Source organism: Pezoporus wallicus, unplaced genomic scaffold (genome assembly GCF_028554395.1).
Source record: "Pezoporus wallicus isolate ANWC-B61680 ecotype Strahan unplaced genomic scaffold, APGP_CSIRO_Pwel_v1 contig_7505, whole genome shotgun sequence".
Classification (NCBI taxonomy): Eukaryota; Metazoa; Chordata; class Aves; order Psittaciformes; family Psittacidae; genus Pezoporus; species Pezoporus wallicus.
Genome location: NW_026638908.1, coordinates 461,644 through 483,118, shown reverse-complemented (window position 1 = coordinate 483,118; position 21,475 = coordinate 461,644). Strand labels below are relative to the sequence as shown.

General features: G+C 44.1%; 1 protein-coding gene across 2 annotated transcripts; it reads left to right on the top strand.

Annotated features, from left to right (window-relative positions):
- The first annotated feature begins 4,649 nt into the window (after positions 1-4,649).
- PPIL6 (peptidylprolyl isomerase like 6) lies at positions 4,650-14,264 on the top strand. Of its 2 annotated transcripts, XM_057413240.1 has the most exons (8): positions 4,650-5,338; positions 6,599-6,694; positions 7,130-7,318; positions 8,193-8,255; positions 8,401-8,548; positions 9,796-9,852; positions 13,321-13,456; positions 14,044-14,264. In XM_057413240.1, the coding sequence occupies exons 1-8, from the start codon at positions 5,258-5,260 to the stop codon at positions 14,153-14,155; spliced, it is 882 nt and encodes a 293-aa protein (XP_057269223.1). In that variant the 5' UTR covers positions 4,650-5,257; the 3' UTR covers positions 14,156-14,264. The 2 variants fall into 2 exon arrangements, with proteins under 2 accessions (XP_057269223.1, XP_057269222.1); XM_057413239.1 differs by lacking the exon at positions 7,130-7,318.
- Positions 14,265-21,475: the final 7,211 nt, after the last annotated feature.

The following is a 21,475-nucleotide window of genomic DNA, read 5'->3' as shown; positions in this document are numbered from 1 at the left end:
CAAACCCCTATTTAGACTTTTCACCTCTTCTTTCCTCTCAAAATGGAGAAATACAATTTGTGTACTTTCTGCCACCAGAGAGAACCAGTGTATTCTGCAGTTGTACTTCAGAGGCTTGATGGCATCTTGATGCTGTTAAGAGCATTAACAAGTACAGTAAAGCTTGTTACAACATCTAAGAAAATCTTGCTGATAATCCTGTAACTTTAAGCTTACAATAAATATTCTGGTGGTTTCATCTTAAAATACTGTAATGTGCAGCCATAATACTGTCTGGCAATCATAAATTTACATGAGCTTACACTGAGTTCCTTCTCTGCCATGTATTTATGAATCCTGAAATGCTTAAAAGCTGGTTACAAGCTAAATTCTAAGACTACCAGTAAAGTAATACTTAATGACTTTCCTCCTTTTTTGAACTTTGATTTGTTCATTATGAAGTTATCTTTGCAGAATTAAGTACGATGCTACAGTTATGCACTATCACATACTGACTGCTCGATGCTTTCCCTATGACTTAAAAAAAGAAGTTTGGGGGTTGGAATTTTCTTATGCTTTTCCACAAGTTACCAGTGAAGAAATGAGCTGCTGTGACTAGCACAGCAGTGACTTACCTTGCACCCTGCATCGCTGAAGTTGTCAGCACACATCATGGCTTGCACTTGAGAAACCACACGAACTTCTCATACCACAAGTGTTGCTTTTTTGACACCATTTTCTTCCTTTCTAGGGAGTATATTTGTATTGAAGATGAAAATAAATCCCTTTTCTGTGTATGCATGGTTAAGGCTGCAATTGAAGCCTTAAAGCTTTGTATTTGAAGGGAAATCCCTTCATCTTTGGTTTTTAGCCCAGCTGCCACTAAGAACTATTTAGCAAACAAATGCATCCTTTAAAAACTACATTTCAAAGCAGCTTTCTAAATATCTTTGATCCTTAGCTAGTAAACACCTTCATGTCTCATTTTCACATAGACTAATCTTAGCAAATCCCTCTCACTGCTGATTATGTTAAAATGAGATTAGGATTTTGGACATAAGCACGGAACGATGAAATAACTATGGAAAGATCCGTTTTGTGATCCATTAACACCATTGTATTTCTTCTACTCCATTTGTAAGTTACACAGTGTAGCTGAACCGGGGGGGGGGGGGGGGGGGGGGGGGGGGGGGGGGGGGGAGTAAAATTCTTTTAAATATAAGTTCATGAAATTTTGGCTTTTTCTGAAGATTTTGGCTGATTCTCAGGAAAAAAAATCCGTAAGAGGCAGAACAAACACTCTGTTGAGTGTGTATTCAACTATTGCTTGTATACCTGCTCTACCTGCCAGTAATATTCATGGATTTGGCTGCAAATAGCATTTCCTGACCTTGGCACTCGAAAGTTCAAGAGTTTGCTGTTCTATGGGTGGAAGCTGAGCTGCTGGCAGTGTGGATTAGACTGGTGGGGTCTTCCAGTCTGATAGTATTAAAAATAATATTTAAATATTTCGTTAGCAGCTTCCTATCCTGTCCTGCAATTGTTTTCTAACACCTGCAACTGTATCCCTTCCTCAAGGGGACTGATTATTACATGTTCCTAGGTCTTCCTTCAAGCCACTGGATCCTCCTTGCCCTCAAAGGTAGCACCTTGTGGCTGTTACAGCAGTCATCTGCAGACCTTCAGGTTGTTGTGGGCAGTCCTCTTAGCATCTCGTCATCTTCAAAATCAGCTTATCCGTTCGGCTTTGCTTTGAATTTCTTGATAAAGTGATGTCAGTTTCTGCCTTCCATCTGGAAAACCGAGCTTATAGAGGTCTTCCTTCTTTCTGGACCTGAATCTGTCCTTTGTTCCCTGGCAGTAGGAAGATCTTTTTAGAAGTTCCTGGTGGTGGTTTCTTTGACTGCTGGGTGAGCGAATGGCTGCATTTTCCTTGCAAGTCTCGGAAAGGGCTTGTGGCAGCATGAGGGCCTGGTGTGACCCAGGAGCAGTGGCCATCCCATTAGTCATCACAGCATGATATTCTCAGCACATCATGCTTTGCTGTTCTCTTTCTCAGTCTCTTTCAGATGCTACCTTGGACTAAAAAGAACTGAAATGGCTGCAGCCATAGCAGGTGGAGAGGTTTGGAGTGAGGAAGCCCTCCGAGAATCATGCAGAAGCAAAACTCTAGGGCCTTGTGTAAATGCATGTTTCAAAGGGCTTCGTTTCCAAGAACATTAGCTGCACGGCCTTTGAAAGGGTTTCAGTATTGTAATTTAAACGTACTGCACAACCCCTGTGCTTTCTGTATTTTCATTGGCAGTAATTGTTATTCTGTCCACACAGAATACAGCACAGCAGAGCACACCTGCTGCAGCTGGTGAGCAGAGCGGTACTGCCAAACTCTTGCCTAACTCACACCAGCAAAACATTTGTGCTTCTCTAACTACTGTGAATAAGCTTGCAGAACATTTTCATGTTGTTATAAACAAGTAACAGAAAGTGGCTGAAATGAATAATAGTATAGATTTTAATATTTATAATTTTGGTAATTGACAACCCTGTTGAATAGGTTTTAATGCATCTGAATTACAAAGCAATGTGAAAAGAAGGGGAGAAATAAAACCCAGAATGGATAGAGACAACAAGGAATTGGTGGCTCTTGGCTTACTCTTTTTTTTTCTGTTTGAAAAAAGTCCATCATAAATGTTAGCAAACAGTCCTGTCCAGCTAATACTGTTAGTAGGTTGTTGGCTAATAATATTACTCTTGTTTGGCTAATTGTTGGTTTTCTTCTTGATGTTGATTATTAGTTGACTATCAGCAGCATGTTTCTAGATAATTCCCTTTCTTGCCCACAATGACAGGAAGAATTTCCATGCCTAGAAACTATCAGTAAAAAAGCCCAAAACACATAAATACTGGTTTTGAAAAAGAAGTAACAGGAACCAGTCATATATGTACGTGCAGAATTAAATTTCAGGAACGCAGTTTGTTGAAAACACATAAATACTGGTCTTGAAAAAGACGTAACAGGAACCAATCATATATGTGCGTGCAGAATTAAATTTCAGGAACACAGTTTGTCTGTATATTTGAGCACATTTATGAAATCATAGAATGACAGAATCGACTCGGTCGGAAAAGATCTTTAAGATCATAAAAATCCAACTGTTACCCCCACACTGCCAAGTCCACCACTAAGCCATGTCACTGAGGGCCTCATCTACATGTTTTTTTGAACACTTCCAGGGATGGTGATTCCACCAATTCTCTGGGCAGCCTGTTCCAAAGCCTGACTAAAATGCTGACATCAATCTGGGTTTTTTTTTAACATGCAGTGGATTGCTCTGGTTTTAATACTTATGTTCTGTAGTACAAAAAGGAGGAAAGAGACAGGAGGAAAGATGAGCTTCAGCTGCATTAATCTGTATCAAGCTAAAAATACAGATGTAGAGGAAAAATAGCATTACTCATATTTGACTCTGGGTGTGCTGCTTCTCTTCTTGACTTTACATATGGGCGGTACAGACTTTTTTTGGCTATAGCAGAAGCCATATGGCCTGGCTACTAAAATTAGCTTCTGCTTGTCAGAGCCTGCAGAGGCTTGGGCAGTTGTCGTGCCAGCCCTTGGGAGGAGGAGGAGCAGAAAGGGGCTTTCCTTTGCATCACTCCATCACAGCCTACGACACATAGCAGCAGTTGCATGTGCTGCTCATCGTGGTTTGCTGCTGTCACACCTTGGCTTGTCTGTGCTACCAGTACCTGTGGGTAACTCAAAACTGCCGTGTCTCCCAGAGCATTTTAATATGTCCTTCTCCAAACTCTTTCATCTCCCTCAGTTCTCTGTGTTTTTTTTCAGCAGGACAGCATCATGACATGAAACGATAACATCTTGTGGATAGGTCTTCCAAGCAAGGGTGCAAAACGTTCGGAATCTGATCATCTTCATGGTCTTTGATACCGTGAGGATGGAGCTCTTCAATATTGCTGCAAAGCATTACCCTGATGAATCGCTGTAAGAAAATCCCATTGAGCCATGCACAGGTCGGAGAAAATTGAGGGCTACATGGCAGAGCCCTTGTGCAACCTGTGCTTTCTTTCTCAGTCTGAATTTTTCACAGGCAATATAGCTCAGAGGTTGTACAGGCTTTCTCATTCCAACTCTATGGCTACGTATAAATGTATCATTTTATGAAGCCACTTGGATATACAATTGAAAAAGTGCACAGTTATTAAGATGAGAAATCACTGCAATTTTTATTGTATTTAACATACATTTGTTCTGCAGAACATATTTTCCACATGAAAATCACAACTTCTCATTTGTGGTAGGATTTATACATGTCAAGGATGTGTTTTTCCTGGTCATGTGATGATTGTTCTGTTGCTTCACAATGTCGTGAAAACTTACACAAATTTTTGGTGTGATACACTGTCCAGTTTTGTCACTTCTAACATGACTGCCTTTGAAAATGCGCCTTGCTCAGAGGTGCAGAGTGACCTGACCCAGCTGTGCTGCCAGAAGCCTGTGCGGGCCTTACAGCTGTTTTGCAAACCCCCTTCTGCACATGGTGTGCTAGAGGAAAGGCAGTGAAGCTGCTGTGGGGGCATAGAGCTTTGCTGCAGAAGCCATGACTCCTCTGGAATGGCTCCATCCATGTGCTGTAACATACAGCAGCAGGAATGGTGCCTCGACAATGCACAGGGAATACAGCTGCAGGTTGGAGTTTCTGCGTTAAAAGGAGATGCATGCTTTGCACAGAGTGTAGTTAAGCTGGAAATCTCATTGCCACAGGGTTTTATGGATGCCAGATTTTTATGTTTGTCTGCAAAGCAAAGAACTTCACATGAAAAAGGAGCCACCATGGGGAATTAAACACAAAGATACAGGGAAATCCTTGAGAAAAGGGTCACCAGGGGCTGGAAAACCAATAGGGAAGCACTGCTCTCATGTTCACTTACTCTTTCCTCTTTTTGTTGGGCATCTGCTATTACCCACTGCAGGATTAGCAACAGGATCTTCATTCTTTTAAATGATCCTGTACTGACAGCACCTGTCATGAGCTCTGGAGAGAGCTGGCTTCAGTCCTCTGCCACATGCTTACTGTGTAACCTCTTTTTCCTTCCATTTTGAAAACAGAAATCAGAGCATTTTCCATCCTCTGTCAGGGTTGAAACCTGCTTACAGTAGGCTTGGGAAGTGCTTACAAATGCAGGGGGAGTTGTGTGTGTTGGTGCCCAGTGTTGCCATGGAGCCAGGTTTTGTTGATGGACTTGCGCTGGCCAGGGTGCCATGGGCCGACAGCAGATGCTGGTGACAGTGGTGGGGCTGCTCCAGGACACAGCTTTCCACATGGCCAAGTGCATGGCAGAGGTAAGGCTCGGTCTTCAACTCCAGCACTGCTTTGAGAGCAGCAGGGAGCAGTGGGGGTTGGAAATAAATAAGCAGAATGCCTGTGCCCAGCAGCAGCTCTGAAGAAAATATTGCAACTTTCAGGTGTCTGCTGCTGGGCACAGGCACAGAGGCTTTAAGGGCTTCTGGTTCAGCGCTATTTAAGGCAGGGGTCTCTGCTGCAGCATCCTCACCTCCTTGTTCCTACACCTCCTAGTGCAATGCTGTGTGAGATGTCATGCACGTCACAGCTCTGCGCCACTTGCTGAGCAGCTTACCAGCAGTCCTGTAATGCAGCTCTGTCAGTGCAAATGAGAAAGCAAAAACGGGGATTCACAGACTTTTTCTCAGAAGCTTGGCTATGCAGCAAATGCACTGCACGCACTCCACTGTGGGGTTCACAGTCTGACCTCTGTGCCTGCCCTGCCTGTAACTGTTTACCTGCCAGGCTTGTTCCGCAGTGTTATTTACAGCTGACAAAGCTCTGCCATCTATCAGCAGCCCTAAAGACAAGCCAATAGCTGCAAGGGGTGTGTGCCTCTTGGCTTTTCTCCCTTCATTTTTTCCAGTCACCATCCCAACAATAGCAAAAAGAATCGTAAGTTGTGTAGAAAGTCGCTTCTTCCCTTTATTCAAGGCCTGCTCAGCTGTGTTTAAGCCACAGCTTGTGGCACTTGTGCACCACAGCCCACATGGAGATGAAGCTAAACTGATGGACAGGAATGTCCCACATTGAAATAGCAGTGGGCTCCTGAGGCAATGGTACAAGCGACAGGGACTGGAAACATTCACCTTGAGCCTTCACTGAGCCACCTGCTCACCCCTAGGCCCAATCTCCTGGTGTGGTAAGAGGGCTGTGACTCCCCATGTATGCAAAAATACATGCAAAAAAAGCAGTACAAGATGCTCAGCAGCATCTTTGAATATCTCGCTGCTTGCAACCATCTCACATGGTGGGGAGGGGCAGGGGGACTACCAGTGTAACTTCAGTAACATTTGTGAAGCAGCCCACCATAGGAAAACAAGATACTCACTACATCCACAAGCAGGGATTCAGAAAGATATGCGTGTGCTCCCACAAGTGTTGGGAATAGAGGCATGAGGGGTGCAGAGCAGTAACTGGATTAGAACATGGCTTAGGGTGTAGTTCACATGGGGAATACAAGCTGTGATAGGATAGAGTGTGGGAGGGTGTTAAACTGTTTGTAAGCAAGTTTTTTTTTCCTTACCTTGAAAATACAGGCTCTGAAGCTGAAGTTTCCAAGCAAGTTTGCAGATCCTGTAATACAGCCTTTAGTAGAATTTGCATGGCATGAATATTTACAGGAGAAAAAGAAGGTAAATTCTGTGTCCTCAGGTTGTTTCAGACACAAGTCCTTTCCCCGGGGCTGCAGCCTCTCCCGGCTTGGTGCCATCCACAGATGTCAGAAGTAAGGTTTTCCACCCCAATTTATTTAACATTCTCAGAGACTCTTGAGGCAGGATGGGGCTCTCCAGATGCTTTTCCTGTTCAGCCTAAGCTGCCCCCAAAGTGACACCTAGGTGACTCTTGCCACAATAATGTCCTGCAGCGTCAGGATCCAGATCTTTAGGGCATGTTAACAATGCAATGTCAACACACCACCAAAAGCTGCTGCCAGATCCCTTCCAGTTGGTGGGATTTGGTGTTTCAAAAGTAAGACATGCATAAAAGTACCACTTTTTATTACTGACTGCTTCTTCACCAAGTGTGTAATTAATCCCCTGAGGCTTTGCTGTCCCACTGAAATGCAGGAACTGAGAGGTGAGGTGTGGGGATACACCGCCTCGGTGATGTGCTTTCTTGATGGCCGGCTGCTGGGGGATGAGAAGAATCTGCTCGAGTGGTCTTCCCTTGAGTGGGGCTATCGTGACCATAGGCCTGAGGCACTTTACCAAGCAACTGCTGAGGACTTCTACAGCAAATATCTGAAAAGCACCCAGGCAAGTAGCACTGTTTTATGACAAGGGTTCAAGGTCTGTAAGTGGCAGAGTCCGATGAAAGTACCACAAGGAGGAAGGAGAGCAAGCACAGAGGTGGTAGATTTTTGGTTTTCTGCCCTGTGACAGGGGGGCCAGAGCTGGGGCTGGACAGGCTGATGGAGAGCATCCCATGTGGGGAGGACAGCAGAGCCTCTGCACTATCGGCAGCCAGGAAGGAGCAAACACTAGCCCAGGTGCTTGACAAGTATTAACTGCGGCAGGGCTGAACAGCCAAAAGCACAACGCTGACTATGCTGCAATTGTGCTGCCCAAAAATCCCAAACCACTCAGCCCTTGGGATACCAGAATTCTTGGGTACCCTTATTCTTGGGTACTAAAAGCCCAACAGCCAAACTTCTCCTTTCCCAGCAAGACCCCCTGAAGTGCCATGGTGGGACTGGGTACAGTGCTGCCAGCCCTTGCACAGTATGGAAAGCAGAGAAAAATATACCAGAATGAATACCAGTCTGGCTGGGAATAGACAGATATGTCCATTTTGACATGGTGGCTGGTATACCTGTGGGTTCATTTCTTTCTGCCTGTATTGTATGGGCTGCAATAGGCATGTAAATAAATTCAAAATAAAGAAACAGGCCCTGCCCAGTAGTTCATTTTAATACACTGTCAGGATTATTTCTTTCCAGAACAAAGTGAAACATGCTCTACTATTTTATTTACACAAAATAGTAGGAATGTTGTTGTGCATTGACAGTCCCAAAGACATTTCCTGAGACCATTTGTGCTGGGTGGCTGGATCCGAGCCTGCGTTAGGAAGTGAGCACAGCAAAGACAGCTGGCCTTTCCCTCACTGCAGCTGTGTTTATGTTTTAAACAGCATGTGTTCGTGTACCTGGAGATAGCCATTGAGGAACAGCTCATTGGGAGGCTGATCTTTGAGGTATGTAAGAAAGGAGAAAAGGAAAAGCAAGGAACAAGTCTACCCAGTACAGTGGTTTCACCTGCTGAAGGCAGGGGGACAGAAATCTGGCTGGTGGATGTCAGCAAGGAATTTCACATGTGTTCTCATCTTCTTGCTCTTGCAGCTCTTTTCAGATGCATGTCCCAGGACCTGTGAGAACTTCCGGGCTCTGTGCATTGGAGGAGCAAAGTCTCGCTGTGACGGCCGAGAGCTCACCTACAAGAACTCCCTTTTTCATCGCATAGTGAAAAATGGGTGGATCCAAGGAGGAGGTACGTTTCCAGGTTTCCCAAGTAAAATCAAACTATAGCACAAGCCAGGGGGTGATGAATAACAGCCTTCATCCACAGAGACACAACTGAACTCCAGGACAAAGCTAATCTCTTCACTGATTATAGATATAGAAACCAGAAAACATTTTCTTTTTTAGATATCTCACTTTCTAAATGTAGGAAAAGTTGGAATAATTTGTTCTTTTGCTTATCCAAGACCTTTTCAGAAAATTTTAGGAAACTAATTGAAAACATTAAAACTCTCTTCCAAGAAGTTCTTTTGTAAGACCTTTTGGTTAAGTTTGGTAATTCTTTGGTTTCCTAATTAGAGAAACATGAACAAAATAATAATATCAGTAGGAAAACATATTACTTGTTTTATAGAGAGATTAGTGTATGGAGGTATTTAGTGAAACATCAGAGCCCTTGCATACTTGTTGTGAGTTTTCTGAAAGCCACTGCTATGCCTGTAGCATAGCACTGAGGAGAAAGGCACTATGAATGATGGTCATGCAGCTTGCCTGAGTGACTTCCCCAGGGAAGTCAAGACAGGTGTATCAGGTGTATCACACCCCTTTGGTCTATCATACATCTTGCCTACCTGTGCTTCTTTTTACCTGCATTTGCTATGTAGTCCATAAAAGCAACCTAAAATTACAAGTTTGCTATTGTAGAGGACTAATGATAACCTGATGGTATAAGACAATGTCTAAATACAGTAAAAATCCAGAGACTTCTTAAAAAAAGAAAAAATAGTAGATGCATCAGGTTTCTTCAGTGCCTCACTCATCAGAAATCTGGTTCAATGGGATTTTCTCTCTTATCAAATCTCCTTTCTTGGAAAGGTTAGTGGAATTAACTCACCATAGCATCACAGCTGCATTTTCATCCTTTCTTCTTCTAACCCTACTCCCTGTGGCAGATATGCTTTTCCAGGGTGCCCCTTCCTTGCCGCTGCCACTGTAAGAGCTCTCCTGGCAGGAGATGCTGGAACTTCTCAGAAGGGCAGACATTAAATGTGCTGAGTGAAATAGCTCTCCACAGAGAGACCATCTCTTAGGGTGGAAGCAGAGCTTTCCCCAAAGGTCTGTTGAAATTTCAGTAGTAAAACAGAAAGATGGATGCAGTTTTCCCCTAGGCTGATGCACAACCCACATCTCTGACCTTGGCCAAGCTGCTCACTGACAGCTCCCAGTAATGCCTGTGATAAACCTGGTCTCTGATGGTTACTTTTATCTACCCTGCAGACATCATCACCGGGAAGGGAGACCAAGGAGAATCAATTTATGGTCCCACCTTTGAAGGTATGTTTCCTCAGCTATCTTACTGTGCAAACGGCAAATTTCCACAAAAATCAGGTTGTTGATCTGGTTTTATTCACAGAATAACCCGGCAATTTCCTTTCATCTCTCTAAAGCAAAACGGTTTGCTTTTCAGTCAGAATTATTATCCGCTTGCATTAGCAAGAGCGGACTGCTTTAGTGAGGACACTTAGTGATCTGTAACCTTGTCCCCTTTCCCTGATGTCCCCTGCCAGAGGCTCAGCTCCACCAGCCCCTTCTCCCTGCCTAAATGAGGGCTGATGGTCACCTGCTGCCTACTTCAGACTGTGAATACTCACCTTTGTGGGCAGGGCCTTAGAAATGTAAAAGTGGATTAGCTACAGATCTCCAGGCACCCGATACCACCCGCTTAAATGCACTTAAAGTAATGGAAGTAAGTCAGCTTTAACTCTAGATTTCCTAGACCTCATGCAACATTTCAGGCTTGGGCACACCACAGGCATCACTGCCAGAGGCTAAGTGACTCTGTGGTTTTTAAGGGGAGATGCTTCTAAATCTCATAAAACCATGAAAGTCAAGAAATGACAAACATGAGCTAAATTAAAAAAAAAAATGTTCCCTATAATGATATAAAGTAGTAAAATGTAAAGAAAAAAAAAAAGAACATTAGAACTTTCAATATTTAAGAAAAACAACCCATATAATTGACATAGACGTTTGGGGTCTTCTGTTTATGCTACCCATAAAGATGTTTTATGACAGTTAAAGTACTTTTGAAACTGATTTATGTTCCCTTATATAAAAGCTTTCCCACTGGCAATGGTGCAAATGATGTTACATTTGAGCAGTCTGGGCAGCAGCCAACAGTGAGATCAGAAATGCCACATGTGGCTGAAAACTTTCTTTCCCAAGATGCAGAAGAACCCAATCACAAGAGGAAGCTGCTCTCACCCTGAGACCCTGGACAGAGCAAAACCCAGCTGGAGGAGGGCCACCCAGCTATGTCTCAGCACTGGTGTGCTGGAAAACTGCTGGAAGTGGCAGTCTGGGGGATTTAAGGCAGTAAATAATAGAGCCATAGAATGGTTTGGGTTGGAAAAGGCCTTAAAGCTCATCTCGTTCCAACCCCCTGCCATGGGCAGGGACACCTTCCACTAGACCAGGTTGCTCAAAGCCCCATCCAACCTGGCCTTGAACACTGCCAGGGATGGTGCAGCCACAACTTCTTTGGGCAACCTGTGCCAGTGCCTCACCACCCTGACAGGGAATAACTGTTTCCTAATATCTAATCTCAGTCTACCCTCTTTCAGTTTAAAGCCTTATCATTATTTGTCTTATCAAGATCTGTCCTTGTCTAAAGCTCCTCTTCAGCTTTCTTGTCAGCCCCTTCAGGCACTGATGTTCTGGGCTGCCTAGAGGAAGGGATGAAAATCACTTTCTTGAGGCTACTGCTCCTGAAACAGCAGCAAGCCCAGACTCCTGGGACATGCACGTCTCAGAAAGAACATAAGCTGGTTTCAGAACAAACCAGGACTGGCTATAAAGCTGTTTGCAAGGTGGATGCCACCAAGGATTGCTTTTCCAGCAGTGTTGCACAATAGATTTGTGACAGTGCAAACCTTACACTCTTTGCACTTTCTGGTCGGGTAGAAATCATCCATGGAGGAAAATGAGTTTGAGCGTGCATAGGCACCTCTGCATACAGGAGAGCTGCAGCCCTGCATGCTGCCCAGGCTGCGGCATGAAGCCCCAACCCCATGTGCAGTATTCTGCTCCCAGCTCCATCCTCCTCATCCATGCTTGTGCTTTCTCTGCACTACCCAGGAAAGAAGCTCCCATTCCATGTGGGAAGGTGACAATGTGTCAAAATGGTTTAAGTAATTTTAAGGTGGATTTAATTTGGAATCTGTCAGTTTTGAAAGCGTCCCTGGAAGAGTTTTATTACCCACATTGCACATACTCCACGTGTTGATGTATTAAAGGAGACGACTGCTAATTCTTCCCCACCCCCTTTTTCAACTAAAAGTTGCCTTTCATTGGGAAAGGTGTTCCCTTGGGTATACCTTTCTATTCTAAGGCTAAGATTACTTTCCCAGTACTTCCTGCAAAACTATTCTACTCTGAGGGCAGAACAGAAATATCTTCAGTACCCGAAAAGGATGAGAGATGCCACTGTCAGCCAGAGATGTTCTGGGAGACTCCACACTTGGCAAGTGGCCGGGCACCGCAACCAGCACCTGCTGAAATTAATGGGACACAACTGCATTTTACTGTAATGAGCAGAACGGGCTGAGGTGATTACAGAAAATCACTTGGACTGGAGCATCATGCTATAGGATGAAGCATCCTGCTCTGAAATGAGTCTGCTGAAATCATCTTGCAAACGACAGGGCAGCAGTCAGGGAGTAACCATTCAGTTAAAATTCAATTACCATTTTTATGAATCAGTTTTCGAGAAGTGGCTCTCAAACACGGTAGAAAGAATTTAAAAAAAAAAAAAGAAAAAAAAGAGAGAACTATAAGATCTAACTGTTTCTACAGTTTTCTTCAAGTCTGTTGAGAACTCAGTGGGGCTCCTGACTGCTCGATGTGACCAGGACTGAGACAAGTGACAGAGGAAGCCAGGATCAGTGGACTCCCTGCTTTGCACATCGTAGCCAGGTTTCCCTCCATGGAGGGGATGGAATCAAGTCCTTGCCATCATCCCCAAACCCAAGCACAACTAATGCCTGTTCTTTCACAGTCACCCCTCTTGAGAGCCTCACCAGTCCTGCCTCAGCTGGCGCAGAGGATCCTCTTCACCTCCTTGCAGCTCTTGCTCCCATCACCTGCCTCCTCTCCTCACCCTGGAACAAAGCTTCTGCTCTGGGAGCACCCTGGCCTCCTTAACTACATACCTGCTCTCCATTCATTCAGCTCTGTCATTTTATTTGGCTAAAGAAGTCTCCTGCTTGCCTTCCTGCATGTCCTCCCCTCACAGCCCTGTCTGTGCTCACAGGGGATTTTGTTCACTGCAGGCAGCAGCATGAGGGGAGGCAGGGCAGAAGCTGTGCTTGGAGCATCTGCTCTGCCTCCTGCGTTCCTCATCTGTACAGTGGGAATAATCCCAAGTAGCCATGGGGAAATGCTGTGCTAGTGCCCTGAGCTGCTCTGATGAAATGCATCACAGACAAAGGGGAGCCAGAGGCATCGTTGCTGTAGCTCTAATACTCACTAGAGTGCTTTTTTATGGGTATTTTTTTATTTGCTTCTTTACTGGCTTAAGCAATAGACAGTTGTGGAAACCTCTTTCTAGGAAGGACATTGATTCAAACCAGACTTTGCTTGCATGAGACTCGATGAGACCTTTGGGGGAAAAGAGAAGGGAAAGAGAGAGTGGGGAAGGAGGAAAGGGGAACTTGTGGGAGCTGGCAAAGGGCAGCTGTACAGTGAACGGCAGCAAAGAGAGCAGTACGGTTGCAGCCTTTCATCCCTGAACTCTCTCTCTAGATGAAAGCTTCTCTGTCCATCACAAGGGAAGAGGGATCCTTGGGATGGCCAACAAGGGCCGCCACACCAATGGGTCGCAGTTCTACATTACCTTCCAGCCATCTCCCTACCTGGACAAGAAATATGTGGCTTTTGGGTAAGTACACATAAGCTTGACACTACTGAACTGTGTGGGATGTTGGCCTGGGAATAAGTATCCATGAAATCCCTAAAGCAGCTGCCACACAGGTGCCTCTGCAGAAGGCACAGCTCATGCCCCCACACTGGGGGAGCAGGACAGGCTCAAAACTGTAAAGACTGCAAAATGTTGGACTGTTTTCAGGATTCAGATTGGTGCTGTGAAGGAAGAAAACAAAAGATACTTCTAAGGGAGTCACTTTTAATACCATCACTTTCGACAGCATCTCCTGACTTCTTTCTCCTCAAGAGTAATGGCCATTTGTAGCTGGGTCACATGGTACAACACTTACTTCGTTAAATAAATGCAGCTGCATAAAGCTACAATATTTTCACCTCTCCTAAAATACCAACTAGAGGCTACTTAATCAAAAACGATGGCATTTGCAACTCCATTGCAAAGACCGACTTTTTAAAGATCAGAGCGGGTACAGCCTGTCAATAGGAAACCAGTGCCTGGGTGTGTTACAGCCCTGCACAAGCCAGAAGCTGCAGATCCGGCTCCAGGTGGAGACAGATCGTAAGTGCACTCTCTCCCTCCTGTAGGCAACTGATCGAGGGCACGGAGGTCCTCCAGAGACTGGAAGCCGTACCTACGGATAATGAAAGGCCTAAGGTACCCTGCAAGATTACAAACTGTGGGACCTTTGAGCCATGATCAGCAGCTGGTTTTCCTGCCTGCTGAAAGGTAGAGCAGAGTTTTCTACTCAACTTTTTACAGACCTTAATGACTTTCACTTAAAGCAAAAATAAAAGCACTTCTTGCACATGTGAGTGGCTTGGAAGTGTTCTTTCAGCTAAAAAAAAAAAAAAAAAATCAGAAGGTGTTGAAAAGCACTTTTACAGGAGTGTAGAAAGACTTGTGGACATATCTCAGTGGCCATCTACTGTTTATGGGAAATGGCATTAATATGATTACACAGTGACAAGCAGATATGATATAATGTATATATGGCTAAAACACAGGTGGACAGACGGATACACACCTATAGGGATAAGGCTAACTGTTCCTGGCTAAATTCTGCCTCTACCACAATCTCAACAGCACAACTGCCCTGCCAGGTTTGCCTCAGAAAGCAGGAAAAAACATGTCTGCAGTACTGTGGTCTCTCTGAATGTCATGTATTTGATCCTGCACTGACTACTGTAAGCTAAAAGTAATACCCTTGAAATCAAGCTGGGCTGCATCAGGCTAAAACCAGGAAACGCTAGAGCAGGCATAAGCTTTAAGTAACTACTTTTCACAAATGGTGTCAAATAATAAAAATGTGACTGTTGAAAATAAAACAGAGAAAAATATTGTTTATAAAGTCACTGCAAAACAGAAAATTTTAAGGTTATGTGTGGATGCAAATATATAAAATCACAGAATCGTTAGGGTTGGAAAGGACCTTAAGATCATCTAGTTCCAACCACCCTGCCATAGGCAGGGACACCTCACACTAGACTACGTCACCCAAATACACAATATAATATACAATGATTGCTAGTGTCAGTGATTTCTTAAATGCAAGATCTCTCTGATGTACAGTGAAGAGCTTGGGCATGGATGGCTTCAGCAGATGACAGCAGGTAAACATTAAAAGAAGTCATGTGGAAGATCAAAGTGCAGCCTGGAAAGACAGGTCATAACCAAATGCATTGGAAGTTCAAAGGGAAGAGCATGCTAAAGAAGCCCTGCTGTGACAGGGCCACATACAGTCAGTATACAGCTCTCTCACCTCAATTTCCAGCACTGCTAGGAGTACTGTGCTGAATGACCTTTGCTCCTCAGCTCACTGTATGAGCCACTAAACCCCACAAAACAGCACCAGTGTAAGATGGAAAAGACTGAATTAGAGAAGTATTAGGGGAGACCTAATTTTGCCCAAGCTTAAGCCCATGGATTTAATGAAAATAACAATCTTAAGTCTATTTGCTAAATGGGAATGAATTTAACAAATCAGCAAAATGAATTTAACTGAATGCCTGAAGAAAGCATAGACTACAGGCTCTGAGCAAGTGTAGAGATTGTCTTAGTTTTAGAAACATGATTTAGGTTTTTCTTTACTTATGGTACAAAACAGTAAGTTTATTTAACCTAGAATATCTGTATGTGTTTGTAGCTAGCTAAGGAGCTACACGTTATCCTTCTATTTTCTGAAGCATTCTGCAATCTATACATAGATTGTATAGATCTATGTATGCAATCTATACATAGACTGTATAGACACAGGAGCTAAGTCTTCTGTAGGAACATTTCAAATCAATTAAATTGCCTAGACAGCAATTATTTTCACTTCATAGTTCTGGGTCAAAGATAAAAATACAGTGTTGTTCTTCATAAAACAACCCATTTCCTGACAAATTACTTTCATAAGTAATCAAGACTACTGCTATGAAAGGATATGACTTCCAAACTCAGTCCTGGGACAGAGGTTAGTGGTTCTTATTTTTTGCAAGGATTTAAAATTATATTCAGATATTTAAAGTCAGAAAATGAATTTTAGTTCTGCAGGTTATAGATAACAATGTTAAAAGACCAATTGATTTTTAGTTGCTGATGGCTTGGTCACCCATGGCAGGTCCAATCTACAGTGTGGCTGCACCCCAGTCCCTACGAGTGACTGAGCCGGAGCACAGTCCTGATCTGATCAGCAGTCAGAGTCCAAAAACTCATGCTCTGACAATGGGCAGTGTTCAGGATCCCTCAGGGCAGACAAAAGCCTGACCACATCAAGTACCAGAAAGCTGATCCTGTGCCCAAAGTCACATACCTGGTAACAAGTGTGATGGCTTGACATAGGGACTGATGGTCAGGATATCGTACACTTGGGGTCTACAAGAGCTGCACAGGGTGACTGGGCAGGAGACAACTGGTTGAAGTTACACCACATGGAAAATGTTATAACGAGGAGAGTACAAGCAGGAAATATTTTGAATTTCAGGCATAATGATCCTTAAGGCAAGCCACAATTACTGTATTTGCATTGGTCAGGACAGGACTCTGCCAGCAAAAACGTGGTAAAATCTTTCATCCACTACTCAGGAGATCACCTAAAAGAACGAGTGTGTCTTTCAAACCTGGCTCCCCAGTGCCTGCAAGTTGGGTATGCTTAAGGAGCCTAATGATAAAGAATGAAACAGAAAAGGAAGAATAGTCTTAACCTCAATCCAAAATGATGTTTTCTGCCATATTGTCTACTGTATCTTACATCTCTGGTCAAGTCACTAGGAATGCATTGCCTCCTCTGAGAAAGCCAGACCAGAGAAGTGGCATGCACAAGTTTCAAGAGGGCACACAAGTCCAGAGGCAAGCCACGGGGTTTCCAAAAAGCCAGGAAATTCAGGACAGTCTGCAGACAGGGAGGTGAAGATTTCCACTGCCAGATGCTGGTTTTGGAGAAGTTCCCTTCCCAGCAATCATGTAAAAAACCTCCCTTCTACAAAGCGCAGATGGCAGCAACCAGAATCCTGAGAAAACAATTATCTTACTGGATTAGAGTGTTTTATTTATGCAGTGTGTCACTTCTATGAGAAAAACTGGTACTGGTATCTTACAAGTTTTGCTATTAGAGCTTTACACTGAGCTTCTTACTGTAATTCTGGTAAGGTTTAGGATGTGACAAGCTGAACAGGGCTCAATCATGCCTGTACCTCAGATGCTGGAGGCCAAGTCAACATGACTCAGGGACAGGCACAGGCACGGCTGCAACACCTGTGAGGTTGCAGCTCAGGCAAGGGCCAGATGCAAGAGCCTCAGTCTACAAGCATCTAGTAAGGAAAAGTTGGGGAGCCCTGCTGGGGTTCCTTCTCTTGAGAAGCTCCCAGGCTGGCCAAGGCACCTTTGAGCACACAGCTGAACTCCTGGAGGCAGGAGGTGTGCTCCTGCCGTGACACAGGCCAGAGCCCACTGCTGTATTACACCATCACCCGCAGAAAAGTGTGTGTTACAATACAGTAAAAGGATGTACTGTTGCAGGAAGACTCCATCTAAACATTAGCCTTATTTTTCTATAACCTAAACCAGCTTGACCTTCATTCTGTGGTGGCACTAGCTGTGCAGGGGAAATGTTTATTCCTTCTGCCTCATCTCACCTCTGCCTCTTCCCTTCCATTATTGTCCTCATGACATCTCTTCAGTTTGCCTTAGGCTAAAAGCAGTGACCTCTACCACTACCTCTAAAAAGATCTAAGAAGAATAATTTACCACTACTACATCCTCACTATCACTCTGCATATATTTTTCCATCTGTTTCTTACATTGAAAGCAGACTTTTCCACCTCATGTGGTGGGGCTGAGCTGTCTGTACTGCAGCACACGAGAGGCCAGCAGACAGACACAGCCCCAGCTTGCTGGCCTCAGGCAAGCAGCTTGTGCAGTGCAGGTGCCATTGTCCTCAACCACAATTTCTGCTGGGGACAGACACATGAGCAGCTTACACACATACTCAGACATCACACAGCACAGCACGCGCCACCCAGAATGTGCCTTGGGGCTGTATCCAGCCCTGATCAGACGCACCTCTGCAGCAGGGTTTACTACCATACCTGTCTCACAATGCAAACATTAACGCAGGTTATAAATCTCTGAGCACAGGAATTGAGGCATTATTTCTGAAAGATTACAAAGATGGTGAATGGCATCCCAATTCAATAATGCACTACTATGTAATGGTGTGAAATACCCCAAAACCTCTCTGGGTGGTGTCTGTTCCTTGTTAAAACATTCATCATGTATTTACACTTCAAACACTTTGCATGCAGGTGAAGTAGCAATTTGAAAATGAGAACAAGTGGTTACAAACTGAACCAAATATATGTCCCCTTTCGTTTATCTACTGATTTGTTAATCTTTTATTTTTTTTTATTTATTGCCACCATCCCAAACTGCAGTACGCTCCTCTGGAATCTATTTAAAAGCCCACTATCACATCTTGCCACACACCAGTTGATAGGGGTTAATAATAGGGATAATTGTAGGGGGCCTACAAGAAATCTGGAGTGGGTCTTCTTACAAGAGCATGTAGGGATAAGACAAACGGAAATGGCTTTAAACTGGCAGAGGGAATTAGATATTAAGAAGAAATTCTTCCCTGCGAGGGTGTGAGACACTGAAACAGTCCAGAAAAGCTGTGGCTGCACCATCCCTGGCAGTGGTCAAGGCCAGGTTGATGGGGCTTTGAGCAACCTGGTCTAGTGGGAGGTGTCCCTGCTCATGGCAGAAGGGCTAGAACTAGATGATCTTTAAGCTCCCTTCCAACCCAAACTGTTCTATGATTCCAGAGTTCTATGATATAACACAATCTGCTGTGAATCCTGGGCATTTAGTACATTATGTGCTTTTACTCTATGTGCTTCCCTAAAATGGACATCTGCAGACCCTTAGGTTTTACCTATTTTTGCCAAGGACTTTACATAAATTTCCAGTAATGCAGTGCTTGGCATTCCTTATAGATTCAAACCAGAGTTAAATGCCTTAACTAACCACTAAATATATAACAGCACAATGAAAAACAAATACAGTGATGAATGTGTTATTTTAGATCCAGCAACAACAACCCAGACTGCCATGATCCTGCTGACTGTATGCTGCAAAAAAGTCCCAAGATGCTGACTTTAAGAAAAAACAGACAAACCACATTTATCATTCACTTGGACTCCACCAGCCTCCAGGATTACATGATAGACATGTTTGCACTCTCCTGTGGGGACATGCTGTAGCTGTAATTCTTGCCCCGCTGGTAATCTTAGTTCTATTATGTACTTCCTTTTCTCCCACTTTTCCCATATATATATACACACTAATTAGAGTCTTGTCTTTTATCAATCACATTTAACATTTGTCCTATTTTTTCCTTCTCTAAAAGAGATTTTCAGTATGGAGTCCTCATGAAATGCAGACTGTAGCAACCATGACACTTCATGTGCCCAGCATATCAACTGAACTGCTGTTGCATCCCTCACACAACACTGCGACAACTGCTATACAGATACTTAATATCACAGCCTACAAGAGCTGCAGAAAGGAAAACCTGAATTCAAATAATGGCACATATTTAGTGAAATCACAAGAGGTTCTATGAATCAAGCCCTCATCCCAGTAGGAGATCCTAAGCCATAGGAAATGCCTCTATTCAAAGCTCGCTGCAGCTTCAGTTACATTGCAGTATCCGTTTATGCTGCTCCTCAATTTATTTTACTTATTCAAAGGTAGAACAGAATCACGGTATTTTAATAATGGATGTGGAAAACACTTCTTATTAAAAAGCCAGCAACTTTAATCAGACTGCAGGAATAACTGAAGTATTTCACACTAACGCTCCAGTAAAAGGTACAGGCAGAATGACAGATAACTAAAGGGAGTGTGCGATTTCATTCACACCTTCCTTATTTCAGAACTAAATTCAGGTGTCACTCACATTTACACCCAACAAAATGTTTGGTCATTTCACCTCAGTGGCTACGAGGTTCCTGTATTGCAAAACTGTTTCTCTGCTGTTTCCTTTGCAGCCCTTTCTTTGTATTTTCACTCAAAGACTCCTTTGCAGGAAAGCAAAGCATTAGCCATCCTGCCCCCCAGCAGGAGCATCACTATACAAGATGGCACAGAAGCTTGTCAGAAAGCCCTATACCCAAACTGTGTATTACTAACAGTCCTACAGAGGTTTCTGGAGCTCACACAGTAATCATGATGGGTAGCTTGCCTCAAAATTGCTGAATTTGTATTGGTCTCTGGGCTCTTGGCAATAAAACACCTTCAGGAAAGAAAGTAAAATGGAAGATTAAGCTAAGGATTTATTTGACCATCTTCTCTTTATTGCCCAAGTCCAGCTCACAATTAGGGGAAACAGGAGAGTTTTCCTGATCGTAACTCCTCTTCCCTCTGTTTTTTAATTGTAATGGCACCTTTCTTCACACCAGAACCTTACTAAAATTTGCTTTATAGCTCTAGCTTGGCTGTTGTCCTTGATTACAAGCAGGCATGAATGTTTGTCTTGGTTTCCCAACATTTGCCCGAGTTGGCACTGCACAGACTGTTGAAACAGATTTACACTAATTTTTACTTGCAGAGTCCACTGCTGATGATATACATTGACTCAAGCTGCCTTAGGGAAAAAAAACCAAAAGTCAGAGAGAGGGAATATGACAGGTGGAGGGGGAACTCTCCCCAGCTATCAGAAGGAAGTAACAGAATTGTTTAGGTTGGAAAAGACCTTGAACATCAACAAATCCAACAACACTGCCAACTCCACCAAAATAACCTACGGGGTCACCAAACAGCCCTCTCCAGGTGCTCTCTGTGGTGCAGATGGAGATGGTGATAGTTAAGAATTATAGCTGTTACAATGCTTCCTAGTAATAGATAGTTCACTATGGACCTACTCACACCCCCAACACAGCTGAGACCAGCACTGGCTTGGAGCCCTCACGGACATTTCGACTGCTAAGCCTCACTCGTGATTATTACCAGGTAATCGTTTAAACCCTTACGTACTATTTTCGAAGCTTTTTTAGGGTAGGAAAGGGGGAGGAGGAGCGTGAAGAGATGAACCTCACAGTAATAGCAATCCCTCTGTGAGAAACCCACCACAAAACCACCGCACTGGAGCTGGCACAGGAGCCCATGCCTGAAATGCGCTGAGAGCAGGGTAAGAGGCGGGCGCCCCCCCTGCACGGCTGGTACCTGTGGGAGACTCGTAGCTTGGCCGCGACCGCCCGCGGCGCCTGGACCGCAGCCGCGGAGCTTTCACCCGCTTCTCTTCAGCTCTGTTCTCGCGTTTCCCTCTCGCTGTGGAGGGTTTGGGTGCGCGCGGTGTGAAATCCATTAGCGCGGTTCGACACCACCCCAAATGTCCCTTTCGTAGGCAGCGAGCGGCTAGTAGCGGGTACATTTGTGTCCGGTCCAGTGTATGTGGCGTGTTCGTTTCTTGCTAACTTAGTGCAGGTCAGGTTGCGGGAGTTACTTATGTAAGCAGTGGTGTGCCGCTGCCGCCCG